The 16,215-nt window shown below is 54.3% G+C and overlaps 1 protein-coding gene across 1 annotated transcript in view; it reads left to right on the forward strand.

Annotated features, from left to right (window-relative positions):
• Positions 1 to 447: 447 nt before the first annotated feature.
• The window catches only part of LOC138453414 (probable ATP-dependent RNA helicase DDX53), a 2,019,656-nt gene continuing 2,003,888 nt past the window's right edge, over positions 448 to 16,215 (forward strand). Inside the window, exon 1 of the mRNA XM_069606246.1 lies at positions 448 to 924. Coding sequence (XP_069462347.1) covers positions 549 to 924 — 376 coding nt within the window. The 5' untranslated portion in view covers positions 448 to 548. The remainder of the gene's footprint in view (positions 925 to 16,215) is intronic.

Consider the following 16,215-nt stretch of genomic DNA (forward strand, 5'->3'; position numbering starts at 1 on the left):
TTGGTAAATGGTGTCTCTATATAATTCACAGGGGAATCTTGGATTAACAGGGATACAATTTCCCCGAATTTCAGCACTTCTAGTAAAGTAGTATGTTACGTTTTTTGTATGGCTATATAATGTTATGTAACTTTTTAATGAGCCGAAGGTGGATCTTTGTGTACACTTGTATGTTATGTGTACTTTTAATTTTTTTTCAAACAAATTGTTAAAGATATCTTTCGTTAAACCGAAACACAACCAAATGAAGAAAGAAACGTGCTCTTCTGTCCCCGATTCTAAAAGCCAGGACGTAAGCGCACAATAAGAACTACTTTGTCTTAAATTTAGTTCGTTTCAGTTCTCATAGGCAAACAGTGGGCGTGCCTAAACTGATACGTGTGCAGCACTTCCGCGTCCGTGCCCACCCTCTTTTGTGTGAGCTGATTGGGTACGGCTACGCCAGGGTGGACCCGAATTTTGATGGGCACGTTAGGTAAAGTTGGGCGACGTGCACGGGCTTTTCACAGTTTCACGCCGCCATCTTTCTAGTTCTGCGAAGTAGGAACATGTCAGACTGGGAAGCAGATAGCGACGATGAGCCCCGCAGCCAGAGTTTACAAGGATCATTCCTGCAAGAGTGGAAGCCCACTGGCCCGCGGCAGTTTGCCGTAGAGGAGGCCGAAGGTCGGTCTCGGGTGTTCCGAAGAGGAGGAGGAGGAGGAGGAGGGTGTGGAGGCACCACTAGGCGAGGTGTTTCAGACTCCGCACCAGAGAACGATGCGAGGGACACTAACTGGAGGAACCGTGGCTCTGACGGACCCGGCGCAGGCGCGTGGTCCAGGCAGCAAAGGCAAGGCGCGGGTGCTTGGGAAAGCCGGAACCCGCGGGAGCCAGAGCCACTATGCTTCTATCTGGATAATTCCGTTATAGGCACCGTAATAGGTAGGAATATTTCATTATTAATTTGTACAGGGGACCTTGAGTCAGCTGTGACTAAGGCACTTTTTTCCAACAGCATGTTTAAAGGGAAGTTTTAAAAAGTGGTTTGCTAGTGGGTTCAGGAGTGATTGCCCAATGTCTTATTTCACTTAATGTGCGGCCTATTTCCAGTAACTGCATCCATTTGTCATTCTGGACTCCGTAACCCTCCCTGTATAAATCTGCTGACCGGAAGAAAAGTGAGCATAGGGGCCAGTGCTGATAAATAATTTCCAGGTGCCTTAAAAATGCCATTGTTTTTTTATTTTCTTACTGCTGTCTTTGTGAGTGCTTAACGATCAAATGGTAAGCATGATTCAGAGCTCGGGGAACATATATATTTAATTTTTCAGCACTGTTTTTCATTTTCCTGGCCATAAAGGGAGGGCATTGTGTGGTTTTCATTTAACACAGTGACGAGAAAAGGTAAGTTTTTTTTAGCAGATTGAACAATCATTGACCAAGGCAAAACTATATATTTTCTAAAAGTGAGCATCCTTTTATACTTTTCAAATAATAATGGTGTGGTAAAGGCCTATGTGTTCAGATCTCCAATGCATACTTGCCAACATTCTGTGAACAAAAGGATGTAGGATTTTTCAAGTTTCAAAAATAATCATTCCTACAACGACATCACCGAAAAATACAAAACATACAATGTTGGCACCAATTAAGCATTCTAAAATACACAACCCATCAAGCAGCACAACATGGAAAGATGTGGAAATGTTGAAAACTTATAATTCTGAATGGTAAATTAGTTGGGTAAATTCAATTACCTAACTTCACAGAAGGTAATCACACAGAGCTGGTCGGCAACATTTGCCACCGCTCTGTAGCGGCAGCCCAGGCAGTACGTATTTATTGCAAGTTGAGCACTGAATGACATGGCGACTTATACCCCCCTCAGTCTGCTAGGCAGATGCTAGGTGATGGTGGCAAGAGTGCAGGACAGAGTCACGCAGCTGTTAGGTCAGTGGATTGGTCTGGGCCCGATCAAAGTGATCACCTACCATTCCACTGTATAGATAGACTAATTCATGTGTTGCATGCTCTGTCCTGGAGCTGGCCTTAGAATCACATACATTACTTGCCACTGTAAAAAGCAGTAGGATCTGGCACTGAAATCTGTAGGTGGGAGGACTGCTTAAAAAGCAGTAGCCTACTGCCTAAATCTGTAAGGTTGGCAAGTATGCCAGTGTGCAGGGCGAGAAGCTAGCATCACTTTTCAGCAAGGCTGTTATACTTCAAATTGCACAATACCAACATTTCTCATTAGTGCTGCCTTCGTTTTGTTTCAATGTTAGTACTTGCACTTTTCAACAGATAAGATACACCTGGAGTTTACTAGCACTACTTAGAAGGGTTGCTGCCCTTTTTTATAGTACAGTCAAATTATTGGTCGGGGAGGGGGCAATACCTGCTCTGCTAAAGAGAGCTGCCATACTTTTAATGTCACAATACCTGCACTTGTTCTCAGCATTTATTTATATTTTTATTTATAACGTGCTGAAAACACACAGGCATCGAGGCGCACAAAGACACACAGGACAACAGAAAAGACGGGACAAGTAGATAAGCCCGATCGTAACGATCTTGGGCAAAAAGAACATTTTTCACAGAATTCTTAAAACCCAATAGGTTGGGGACCGATCTTAAGGCTGGAGGAAGGTAATTCCAGATCTTCGAAGCACAATTGGCAAATCCTACCAAGCCCCTTCGATTTCTTACAGCGAGGGCGGGAGACATGGTTGGTATTAGTAGATCTCTGTGAAGGTAAAGGGGCATACCAGGAGATTGCTGATTTAAGTCGCTGGGCGCCTTCCCATACAGGCATTTGTGGAGTAGGGTTGCGGCTTTAAATTGACATCTAGCCATAACGGGTAACCAATGGAGCTCCTGCCGAGAGCTAGAGATATGTCTTCTTGGGCTTTTCTTATCAGCCCTGATAAGTGCATTTCAATAATCTATTTGTGACAGAATAGTCGCTCTAGCTAGTGTGGCTGAGTTCTTCATTAAGATACAGACGGATATTCCTAAGGAGCTTAAGATGCTAGGCACAGCTCTTGGAGACTAAGGGGCCGATTCATGGAACAAACGTGCGCCGAAAATCTTCGCATAAGCAGGCGCAAGCGGAAAAAAACAGGCGCACGCCTGCGATTCATGGAAGTCCCTGCGCGTGTTCACCTCGGGATGTGCGCCAAACCCGTGCATGGCGCACAAGTCACTGCAACATCCCGAAAGGCGTGCGCGACGCGCACAGTGAAAGCGCACAACCTTGGCGCATACACCAGAAAGTGGGCGGGACACGGGGCGTAACGCGCGGAATGGGGAACAACGTGCGAAAATAAGGGCGTAACTGGGGATGTACTGCAGGGAAGCAGACGGAACGCCCACAAGCACTCGAACCACACGTATTCATGGAATCGAAATGGGCAAAGCCACGCACAGCCAAAGACACGCACAAGCTGAAACACGTCCGCCACACGAAGGCAGGCGGTAGAGTCCCAGCGCATCACAAAAGTGGCAACATACAGCAATTGGGCCTGTGCGAGCGGGGCATGTGTATTGCGGGGGTGCGCGGGAAGCAACACATGCGATCGAGCGGGGTACGTGTATTTCGGGGGCGCGCGGGAAGTGACACACGCGATTGAGCAGGGTACGTGTATTTCGGGGGTCCGTGGGAAGTTACACACGCGATCGAGCGGGGTACGTGCATATCGGGGGTGCGCGGGTAGTTACACACGCGATTGAGCGGGGTACGTGTATTTCGGGGGTGCGCGGGAAGTAACACACGCGATTGAGCGGGGTATGTGTATTTCGGGGGTGCGTGTGAAGTTCCACACGCGATTGGGCCCGTGCGAGCAGGCTGCGCGTATCTCAGGGGTGCGCGGGAAATTCCACACGCGATTCCATCAGGGTACGTGTATTTCGGGGTGCGCGTGAAGTTCCACACGTGATATCAGCAGGGTACGTGTATTTCAGGGTGCAGGGGAAGTTACACACGCTATTCATGCAGGGTACGTGTATTTCAGGGGTGCGCGGGGAGCACCACACGTAAATTGCACGTGTGGGCCCTCCCAGGTGTTCCCTCTACACCCTCCACGGCCCCTGCAGGTGGCTCACACCACAGGGGCCTACCCTGCACATGTCCTGCAGGCACCCCATCCACCATGGCCATGCCCCCCAGCCAACCCACATGTCAACTTGCACTACTGCCCACCAACGCATGTCCCCCTGCACCCCCAGCCACCAGGGGCACCCTCCACAGGCCCCCACCCATGTCTCCCACCACCCCCCAGCAGTGCAGGGGCACCCTCCACCAGGCCCCCACCCATGTCTCCCACCACCCCCACCCCCCAGCAGTGCAGGGGCACCCACCACCAGGCCCCCACCCATGTCTCCCACCACCCCCACCACCCAGCCACCAGGGGCAGCCTCCACCAGGCCCCCACCCATGTCTCCCACCACCCCCACCACCCAGCAGTGCAGGGGCACCCACCACCAGGTCCCCACCCATGTCTCCCACCACCCCCACCCCAGCCACCAGGGGCAGCCTCCACCAGGCCCCCACACATGTCTCCCACCACCCCCAACACCCAGCAGTGCAGGGGCAGCCTCCACCAGGTCCCCACCCATGTCTCCCACCACCCCCACCGCCCAGCCACCAGGGGCAGCCTCCACCAGGCCCCCACTCATGTCCAACTCATGTCTCCCATCACACCCACCCCCAGCCACCAGGGGCAGCCTCCACCAGGCCCCCACTCATCTCTCCCACCACCCCCACCCCCAGCAGTGCAGTGGCACCCACCACCAGGCCCCCACCCATGTCTCCCACCACCCCCACCACCCAGCCACCAGGGGCAGCCTCCACCAGGCCCCCACCCATGTATCCCACCACCCCCACCACCCAGCAGTGCAGGGGCACCCACCACCAGGCCCCCACCCATGTCTCCCATCACCCCCACCCCCAGCCACCAGGGGCAGCCTCCACCAGGCCCCCACTCATGTCTCCCACCACCCCCCAGCCACCAGGGGCAGCCTCCACCAGGTCCCCACTCATGTCTCCCATCACCCCCACCCCCCAGCCACCAGGGGCAGCCTCCACCAGGCCCCCACCCATGTCTACCACCACCCCACCCCCCAGCAGTGCAGGGGCATCCTCCACCAGGTCCCCACCCATGTCTCCCACCACCCCCACCCCCCAGCCACCAGGGGCAGCCTCCACCAGGCCCCTACTCCTGTCCAACTCATGTGTCCCATCACCCCCACCCCCACCCACCAGGGGCAGCCTCCACCAGGCCCCCACTCATATCTCCCATCACCCCCACCCCCCAGCAGTGCAGGGGCAGCCTCCACCAGGCCCCCACTCATGTCCAACTCATGTCTCCCATCACCCCCAGCCACCAGGGGCAGCCTCACCAGGCCCCCACTCATGTCCAACTCATGTCCCTCTGCACCCCCACCCCCCAGCATCCAGCGGCACCCTTCACCAGGCCCCCACTCATGTCTCCTAGCACCCCCACCTCCCAGCCACCAGCTGCAGCCTCCACCAGGCCCCCACTCATATCTCCCATCACCCCACCCCCCAGCAGTGCAGGGGCAGCCTCCACCAGGCCCCCACCCATGTCTCCCACCACCCCCACACCCCAGCAGTGCAGGGCAGCCTCCACCAGGTCCCCACCCATGTCTCCCACCACCCCCACTCCCCAGCAGTGCAGGGGCAGCCTCCACCAGGCCCCCACCCATGTTCCCCAGCCAACATGTCATCACAATCTAGATCCCTGGTCCCTATGGTCAGCCTCCAAATGCAAAACACCCACCCGAGTATTGCATCCACCCACTCATAATTTGCAATTACATCACAGAACACCAATTGCAAGTTCCGAAACAAACACATTTCCCTCACATACACCCAATGGGTGTCAGTGAATCTCAAAACACATATCATGAAATGCATGAAACCAATGAGATACCACATATTGAAGTTCACCAAAAATATGTATTAAAGGAAACATCAGTAGAATAAAAAATGAAGACACAGAAACGTGAATGTACAAAAAAGAAAAGAAGCATGTCCGTCAAAAAAAGCAAAACCAAAAATATAAAAACAAAGTAATGTCCAAAGTCAATGTCCACAAAACAAAATCCAATGTGAAATAAAAAAGAAAGCCATTGCTCCATGGTCAAAAGGTCAAAAATAGAAAAATAAATACAATCCAACTGTCAACTATGTACATGGGAACAATCCAGGGTCCATTATCCCAACAAAATAAAGGAAACCTATCTAACTACACTAACTAATAAAATAAACTATATACAAAAATGTGGCCAATGTCCGAAAGGTCCAAATAAAATAAAAACAAAAATGAAACCTAACACTACCTAGAAACTATGTACAAGGGCAGCGGGCTAGTTTCATGGCTCACTTGTGGATGTTCCGGGCCAGGGCATCATCGAACTCCTCAATGTACCGGAGGCGGTCCTCCTCCATGGCCCCGAGGGTCCGCAGGGCCGCCGACGTCGCCACCTCCAAACCCCTGCGGATTACCTCGAGGCACTCGGCCCGCCTCAGGGCCCTCCGCATGGAGTTCTCCGCCCTGACCATTGTGAGCCGTGCCTCTTCCGCCCGGTGCCGCTCCGCATCTATGGCGTGGCCCAACCGCTGCCACACGGAAGATACTCTCTGTCCTGGGTCCTCCTGCCCTCCGGCCGATGCCTGCCCCTCCGATGTCGAAGACCCCGAGCCTTCATGGCTCCCACCACGTTGCTGCTGTGCCTCTGCCCGTGCACTGCCTCCTGCTGCCTGCACATCCTCCGCCGGCTGGGGTGCAGTTGTTGATGTGGCCACCCCTGCTGGACGTCCGACTCCCGACTGTGGCAGGGATGCCTCCTCCACCAGCCTGGCCGCACCATCCGAGGCAGCTCCACAGGGCACCCAGGTGACTGATGGGTGGGAAGATGGCACAGAGGACGACTGGCGCGTAGGGGGTCCAGTTGAGGAGGGGGTCGGAGCAAGCCCCATCAGACGGAGGAATCCGGCCTGGGTGACCTGTCCCAGCAGGCTGACGTGGTCAACGAGCCATTCGAGATGACTCGCAGTCTCTTCATGAAAAGACTGCAGGTCACCTCGCATGGCCCGTTGACGCAACGCCACACCAGCCAGGACAGGCTCAACCCGGACCTGGATAGCCACGTCCGCAGGCAGAGGAAGGCCAGTTGACGTGAGCTCATCCCCTGCCTGAAAATGGGTCTGGACGTAGGCATCCCTGCTGGTGCAAGATGATGCAGGGACAGGATCGGGGACAGGATTGCACACAGGCACCTCCGCGGCGGCCTGTGCTGCCTCCTGTCCCTGGTCCTGCACTGCACCACTAGCACCAGTGGGATCCCCACCTCTAGACCCTGTCTCTGGTGCTTGCACGGCCTCCTCCTCCACCAAACCCCCCCACCAACCTGGATGACTCTGTGCCATCTTCCCCTGTTGGGCCCTGTGGGGTCCCAGCTGCCCCTTCTGCTGCCGAGGAGTCCAACTCCAACCTCCACCTCTTGGACCTCCCCCCGGCAGCTGCGACCTGGGACGCGGCACCGGACTCCTCACTCCCCGACGAGATGACAACCTGGGAGGGGAGCCGGGCCTTGCGTCTCCGGCTGGCGGTCGGATCCCCGCCGCTGTGCTCCACAGCACCTTCTCCGCCCTCTTCATCAGTTGACGCTGCAGACAGGGAGAAATAAAACACAGGCATCAGGGCACTGTACAATGGACACATACACACATGACAGTTGTACATGAGTGGCATTGGCAAACCTCAGACATGTCATCACAATCCCCAACACACATGTCATTACAACTCGCACACATGAGCCATACCACAGCCATATCGCAACTGCCACCACCATCCATACACATACAACAGCATGAGCAGCCAAAGGTGAGCCAGACATCACATGCAACACAGGAAGTGCACCACACATGTACACACACCACCACACTTGCATGCATGTGTACACCTCTGCCAAGTGTTGCACTGTTCAGACGGGCATCCATGTCACATCTGCCAGCTTCCACATACCGCTGTCACATGCATCCATGTTGCATCACTGTTGCACCCTTGTCAAATACACACACATGCACATGTACACAGTGCTGATACATGCAGCCGAAAACAACATACATGCGTGACATCACGGACATGTCTACTTACATACACATTCATCCAAACATGTGTGCCCACACAACTGCATTTGGCATGCAAGCCTACACACACAAGCACCATCCATGTCTCACACATTACAGCCCTCGCATGTGTCAGCCCCACGGCCCTGTACACCCCCACCCATACTCGACCCCATACAAACAGATGTGCAACCTGCACACTACTGAATAATCACCACACGCACTGCTCACAATCAGGATGCATGTACACTCACCGCTCGACTCCAGATGGGTCTGCTTCTCAAGGACCTGGACGTGGAGCGCTGGGGATATGCGTTCCAGGACCCTCATCTGTTCTTCCGACAAGTGGCCCCGGCGCCCCTTGGCATCCGCTGCCTTCAAGAGGCGCCGGGCCTTGTTCAGGGTCCTGGACCTGCAGTCCTCCCAGCGCTTCTTGACATGTTGTAAGTCGCGGACTGCCACCCCCTCCGCGTTGATGGCAGTCACGATGTCAGTCCAGATCCGAGTCCGTCCTTCCTTGTCGGCGCGGGAACTTCCGAAGAGGGCATCATACTGCCCCAGGACTTGCTCCACCAGGACACCAACTTTGGTGGCACTGAAGCTGGTGCCCCTCTGCCTCTCTGGCCGGGGGTTGTCAGTGGTCACAGATGGTGTTTGCCCCGACATGACAACCCCAGAGGCAGGAGTGGGTGGGCAACTGGGTCCTGGGGCTGGGCTGTGGAGCGATGGAATCCCAGTCGGGAGTCTTCGGTTCCAGCAGGGGTGGTCACAGCAACAGCACCCCTGGCTGATGTACAGGCAGCAAATGGCAGGGCACGTGGGCAGCAGGCAGTCAGGCAGCAGCAGATGGCAGGTGGGAGCGTGCTCGGGGCTCTGGGGGGCAGTAGTTCGGCCTTCTGGGCAGGAGCGTGGTCTTCCGTGTGCTTACGCGTGGCCAGCTTGATACGGAGTGATTTGGCATGTGAAAAATCTGCACGTCAGAGTGTAATTCGAGGAAAGGCCCTTAGCGCGTAAGCGCGTCTGCACGCATACGCATTTCCATTGGACAGAAGGCCCCACAAGCGCAAGCGCCGCTGTGACGTGACGCGTACAGACGTGCATGCGCATTTCAGCGCGCGTGAAAAACTGCACGTCCGCGTGTAATACGAGGAAAGGGCCCATGCGCGTAAGCGTGTGTGGAAACTGCACATCCGCGTGTAATACGAGGAAAGGGCCCATGCGCGTAAGCGTGCGTGGAAATTGCACGTCCGCGTGTAATACGAGGAAAGGGCCCATGCGCGTAAGCGTGCGTGGAAACTGCACGTCCGCGTGTAATACGAGGAAAGGGCCCATGCGTAAGTGACGTGATGCGCGCGTGCGTTTCCCTCAGCACGGGTTAAAGGTGAGCAGGCCCAGCAGTTCGCTGTACGTGCCTGTCGTGGAGACCGACGTGTGTTGCTGCTTCCTGTTTCGCGCGCCATCACAACTTCACAGCTATCAAGGACGTATCTCTTCTTTTGGCGGGGGTATTGGCTACGCGTGTTTTTCTGCATCGCGCTAGTCAGACGGTGAGTCGCACACGCTCTTTTTCCCACTGCGGGTGCCCCTGTGTATCGCACCCATTTTTGATGTCATAGTAGCCTGCGTGTCCCACGCGTACGCGTTATTCGTGTTACTGGGTGCCACCGCGTACTGCGGGAGGTTGAATCCACGCACGTAGGCTGCAGGGTTGCGTGCACGGTTTTACTGCAGTTTTGGGGTGCCTGAGCGTTGCGTGACCCGTCACCACATCACCGGGGTCACATACAGCCTTGCAGGTGCAGGGGGGCTGTTAACATCTTGCTTCCCACCTCCTTCACCCCAATTGCCCAGGTCAATTGTGGTGTACACCTCCCATTGGCACCACTCCATCTGTGCCAGCACTACTACATCTGTGCCATGGTTGGGAGGCCACCAAAGGTGAGGGGCGCCTCAGCTGGGCGTACTCCTCGTGGCGTGCGTGGTCGGGGACGTGGCCGTGGTGACCAGGGAGTAGGGGGACTCCAGGGTGTCCAGGGCAGCCACAGAGGGGGAAGAGGCAGGGGTGCTGCACTTGAGCACAATGTTGTGCCATGTGTCGGTGCAGCCATGCCACCGCCCCCTGTGGTTCCGGGGGATGCAGCTCCTGCATCTGGCACTGGCACCCATATGACCCGGCAGTCCGTTCCATCGACTGCCACGGGCCCAAGGGTAGTGGTAGCTGCAGGTGCAGCTGTGGACACCACCACCCAGGCTCAGGGTCTGCCAGCGCAGGCTGCGTTGGCACTTGAAGAGCCCTTGGTAGATCTCCAACAGGCCAGGGGGGAAACCATAGGGGCAGGCCGGGCTGTTCAGACCAAGACACGTGTCCCTGGGGCAGTCATGTCATCTGCTGCCCCGAACAGCCGGGTGTTGGCAAGTGCAGGGGCAGATGCACCCAACAGCACCCTGTTTGTGAGTCTGTCAACCAGGACCGTTGCGGCCAACGACCCTGCCACAGCTGATGTTGCTGCGCAGGGTCCATTAGTGGGCACCCAGCTGCCACTGACACAAGTCAGGCCTTTGGTCATCCCTCCACCTGCCACTCCCTTGGCTCAATCCACCGAACCAACTGGCCATACTGGTCAGGGCGGCATTAGCCAGCCAGGGTCTGCGCCACAGTCCAAGAGGAGGAAGGTTGCACCTGCAGCACAGGCTGGGACCCCACACATAGCCACGACCTCCTGCACGTCGAGGAAGAAGCCTTTCTGTAAGCAGGAACTGGACTTCCTCGTGGACTACGTGCGGGGCCACAGCCGTGACATGCTAGTGGGTGCCAATAGTCAGACCACGGCTGCCCAACGTGACACCCACTGGAAGCATGTTGCGGAACATGTCAGTTCAGTCGGCCATGAGGTGCGCACGGCGCAGGAGTGCAAAAAGTGTTGGAATGACATCAAGCGCAGCACTAAGGCCAAGCGTGCCTCAAATTACAACTTGACTCTGGTGACTGGCGGTGGGCCTGCACCAGAGGAGGAAGAACTCACTCCGCATGAGGCTCTCGTTGCGGAGTTCATACCACCAGAATTGGTCGAAGGAGTGGGAGAGAAGCTGGACTTTGATGCCCAGTCCAGTGAGTGTTGATGCGTGTTTGTTGAGGACGTGTGTGTTTCACTTGTGGGATGTGTTGTGCATGATTGCTGCTACATGTGACGTCTACATGGTTCTGATGTGTAAGTAATGCAATGCTACCGTCATGCATGTCTCCTCTGCCTGCATGCGGGACTCCTTGTAGGCATGCTCCCTTGCCCCTCCTCCGCCACTCTGCACCCCAGTTCCACCTTTGCACTGGTCTGCTTCAATCTTGCCAATGTGTACTTTCTTGTTCATGTGTCCTGTGTAGATGCAAACTTCCAGCTTAGAATCTGCCAGACATATGCCGTGTGGTACAGCCTTAGTATGCGATGCAGGGTATCTCACTTGTACTGTGCATGGGTCAGATGTCCCGCAGGGACATGAGTGCCCATTCATGCTCCATGTGCATTGCACGCATGCCCCTATGTGTCCTTGACTGGATGATCACTGTAATATAAGTCCTTGGTTACATGCATTGCCTGCCATCTCATCAGCCTTCCCATGTCAACTGTGGCTCAGTCCTGCGTTGCACACATGTTTAGGCTCTGACAATCTGTGTGGCTCACAGGCCTCAGCCTGTTCAATGGCCAATGAGACTGTCCAACTCTTGTTGTCTTCTTCACACGTGGGCGTCCTCCGGAGTTTCCATCATGTGTCCTGCCCACTGTCCCAGCATCATTTGCAGTGTTGTCATTTGAATCACATCAAGCTGTTGATGCCAGTCAACACTGCCTGTCAATACACAGGTGTATGGTCAGCCTTTTGATTCCATGCTAGGCATCCCTGCTTTGGTACTGAGGTGGAGGGGTGCTTGGCTTCTAGACATGGTACACATTGAATGCACAATGCACGTGATGTCTGAATTTGACATTGCACTGCCTTCACATTTCCTGGCACACACCATGTAGTGCTTGTACATGTAGGTAGTGAGTGGCGTACACATTTTATGCACTGCATAGACCCACTTCCATGGAAACTGCCACCTTTCAACAGGTCTGATCACAGAAGCTATTCAAAGTAGACCCAGCATGCATGCCAGGTCATATGTTGTGTGTCACATGTCTGCCGGATGCCTTTGCTGTTGGTGTGTGTGTGTGTCGTGTGCTTCTGACATGTGTATTGACCTTTTTCTCTCTATTTTTCAGGTGATGACGCAATGGAGGCAGAGTATGGTGTTGTCATGCCAGACACAGGGTTGGTAACGCCACATCAACCCGGCACTAGTGGGGGTCATGGGGTGGTAGGCTACGAAAACCCCCAAGTGCTGCAGTCCATCTTGTCTCTGGCTGCCTATGAGTCCAGCCTTGATGACGACTCTGACGTCCATGTTGAGTTGGATGAGCATCAAGTCCATGTGTCAGGGGTGAGTGATTCTGATGTGGACACTCCTCTGTCTGCGACACCTGCACTGAGGGATCAGACAGTCTTGGTTCCTCCGCCCGTGGTGGATCGGGACGCAGGGTCACCCTCCACACCAGTCACTGATGTGCCTGGGACATCACGTCGACGGGGGCATGTAGTCGTGCAGCCGCAGGCGGTGCCAACACAGCGAGGACCCCAGGTCCTTGGGTCCCGCAGGGGTCAAGCCCGGCAACGCGGTTGCCGCGCGCAACCGCTGTATACTGAGTGGGAGCAAGACATGACTGCCAATTCCGAACGGCAGGGGGCAGCAAAGGAGAACATCGCTGAGAGCATGGAGCGTGTGGCCCGATCTGTGCTCCCCCCTGCTAGGCAGGTGCTTCTCCAGCAGCAGGCGGCATGGTCCACGGCCCGCTCGCTCAGGCTGGGCATGGCGGCCTCAGACAGGGCACGCCAGGCTGAAATGTCTCTGCGTCAAGCAATTGCTGCTCACGCAGAGGCGCACATGGATGCCCTGAGGGAGGAGTATGCTTCCCTCAGATCCACTCTGGGTGTCCTTATGATGTCCCAGAGGCAGCAGGCAGAGGAGAGGTTTGCACAGCTTGAGCGTACCATCTCGGCTGAGCTACAGGCTTGCCGGGAGGTGCAGCGGTTGTCCAGCCAGGCCTTGCAGGAGCAACTCCGTGTTACACGTGCTACCTTGCAAGAGGAAGCACGTGTATCACGGGTGGTTCTGCATGCAGACCTACGTCACATCGCCACACAGAACCAGGCTCACCCGTCCGGCAGACTTGCTGCTGACGAGGGGCAAGCTGCGGCTAGGCGTGGCCAGGCTACTGTGCCACGTCCTCCTTTCCAGGGTGAGCCAGACTCGGACGACCATCTATCTCCCACATAGGTCGTGCTGTGCAGGCGTTGAGCCCATGGAGGATTTTTTTTGGCTCAGCATCATCGCATGTGGATGTTGAGCAGCACCCTGTACCTTCTCCCCTCCCCCCCGGGTCGTATGTGGCCATTTTTGATTTTTCTTTTAGTTTAGTTAGTTAAGTTTCTGTTTGATAGTTTTAAATAGGTAATGTAGGTTTTCCATAGTTAGTGTAATTAGTTAATAGTTGATTTAGTTTAAAATTGCTAGTCTATTGTGCTTTCATGTGACGGTGCAGTGCTTTGTGGCTTTTGAAGGCATCCACTGTCTGTTCCAGCTGGGCCTTTCATGGTTGTCTTGTGTATGTGTTTGCTGCTTGGGTTCCTTGACTCACATATGCCACTCCTGCCTCCCTTATCCATGGGCTCGCAAGGATGGTTCGGTGTTACAGCATTTTACACAAGGGCCTTGGACTGTCATATCTGTGGCATGTCTGGTGCTGTGTGACTTGTGTTGACACCCCTAGTGGGGATGATTTAGGTGTCATTGTCCACTGTTCAGCTTTTGCTAGATGGGGTGTGTCATTATTAATGTGGACATTGATTGCTATGCATTGTGTAGTATGTTTCATATCTTTCCTGTACACGTGCCTGTTGCAATTCATGCTGTAGATAGTGTTCCACACTTTGGAGGTGAAAGACGGACTGATGGTGTGATTTGTGATGTGACTCTCTGACATGGTCAAGTAATGAGATGCCTGATGAGACACACACAGATGACTTTGGAGCATTAATCATGTGTTTCATGCCCTTTCTGCAGGGGGATGAGCCTCCAGAGCACCTTTGCCAGCAGACATGGCCCATTGGACGACAGAATTCTGGACCCGTTTGTTGGTGCCCACATGCACATGTGTGCAGAAGCAGAGGCACAGTGATTGCAGACCCACATCCTAGAACTGCTGACATGTTCCAAGGAACTGCAGGCAAGGTGAGCATCACAGGGGGGCCACGACACAGCAAAGCTTGCACCAGGCGAGTTGCACATGCAGGCTTAGTCACAGCACTGAGGGTGAGCTTAGACGAATATTGGTGTTGAAGCACACAATGCAGCTCAGATGTGTTTGTGGACTGATGGCTGCTGATAGTAGGGTTGTCTGGGACACATGCAGGGGCAGTGGCACATACCCTCCGGTACACCAAGGTCCATTGAGGCACTTGTATCAACCATGTAGCCTTCCGAGACATGGAAAGGGGCAGCTCGCAGGGACATACAGCAAGGGACATACTCGGGTGCAGTGCATGTCTTTTCCACGTACTTCATGATAAATGCACTGCCAACTTTGTTTCGGTCATGGTGGTGCGCAACTTGCTCTGTAGTCATGGCTTGCTATATGGGTCTGTCTGCTTACCCAGGGAACATTGCATGCTGTGTGAATTGTGACACATTGGTGTTCCATTTGCCACGCACCCAGCAGCGGCTGCCTTACTGCATTGATTGTGTATGACCCGTCACAGGGGTGATGTTCTATATGGGTACGAAGCATCAACCACAGATTGTCTGTTTGTAGAGTAGTCTGTTGCTATGGGGCATGTTTGGTGTTGTGTTTTTGTGCAATTGGCACATACAGGTTGTTGACTGTGTCTCTCTTTGCAGCATTGCAGTGCTCCTGTAACCGGACCTGAGAGTGCGCAGGCAGGAGGCCAGCACTCAAAACCAGAGCTAAGTGTCTTGTTGTTTTTCTTACGAACTGCTCTGCATAGGCTTGCTGGGGAGTGTACTGATGCATGGATGTATGTGTGGTTCAATTTGGTATGTTTTTCTCTCCCTAATCACCCGTGATCCTATGCAATTTTGAAACCTGTACCCTCTTCCCGGTGTTCCTGCTTCCCGTGCCTATCCAAGCAACGTTCCCTGACCCTCTTTCCCCACTGGGGTTGCGGATGCCTGTGTAAGCCCCGAACTTGCAGGCGCCAAAACCCTAGAGGGGGTGGTTGGTTCGTACCACTCCTGAGCCTGGACTACAGAAGGCCATGACAATGATGTCCAAGTCTGTTTGGATTGTGTATGTGTTCATGCAGGTTGTACATTTTCGTGCATTCCCTAGTTTCATGTGTCATTCCTCTTCCCCTCTCCTGCCGCTCATTCCAGTCATCCAGTGTGTCAACACCTGTCCCGACTGCATATCCCTGAACCTCCTTCCGCACCAAGGTCTCAGGGGCCTGTGTGAGTCTGACCTTGCAGGCACCCGGGACATGGTGGGGGTGGTTGTTTCGTGACACTCCCGCGCCTGTACAGGGGACCTGTGACAGTAGACATCCATTCATGGTGCATCGTCCTATGTCATGTACCACACATGTCTCACATCCTGTCGTGACATTGTTTTGCTGTGCTACCTTGGTTGTTGCATCATTGTGGTAGTACTTGGCCTTTGTGAGGTACTGCTATGTCAAGTCATCTACTGGAGGGTGTTTGGGTTCGTTTTTATGCCTTGGATTTTGTGATTTTGGAAATGAGTGTGGATTCTGAGGGTTCAGGCATCTTTTTACACACAAGGTGGGAGATGGTGACAAAGGGTAAAGGTGATCCTGTGGCCAGGTGGAATTGAGGTTTGGTGGCTCCATGACCCAGGTGCAGTTGTTCAGTGGGTCATGGTCATTTGTGAGGGAGGGGGGGGGTTGTTGTTGATAGTTGCTTTGCCCTGCAGTGTGATGGGAACTCTGACATATTAATGGTGGTATCCTAT

This window comes from Ambystoma mexicanum, chromosome 4p, assembly GCF_040938575.1.
Source record: "Ambystoma mexicanum isolate Mex_15411 chromosome 4p, UKY_AmexF1_1, whole genome shotgun sequence".
In the NCBI taxonomy this organism is placed as follows: Eukaryota; Metazoa; Chordata; class Amphibia; order Caudata; family Ambystomatidae; genus Ambystoma; species Ambystoma mexicanum.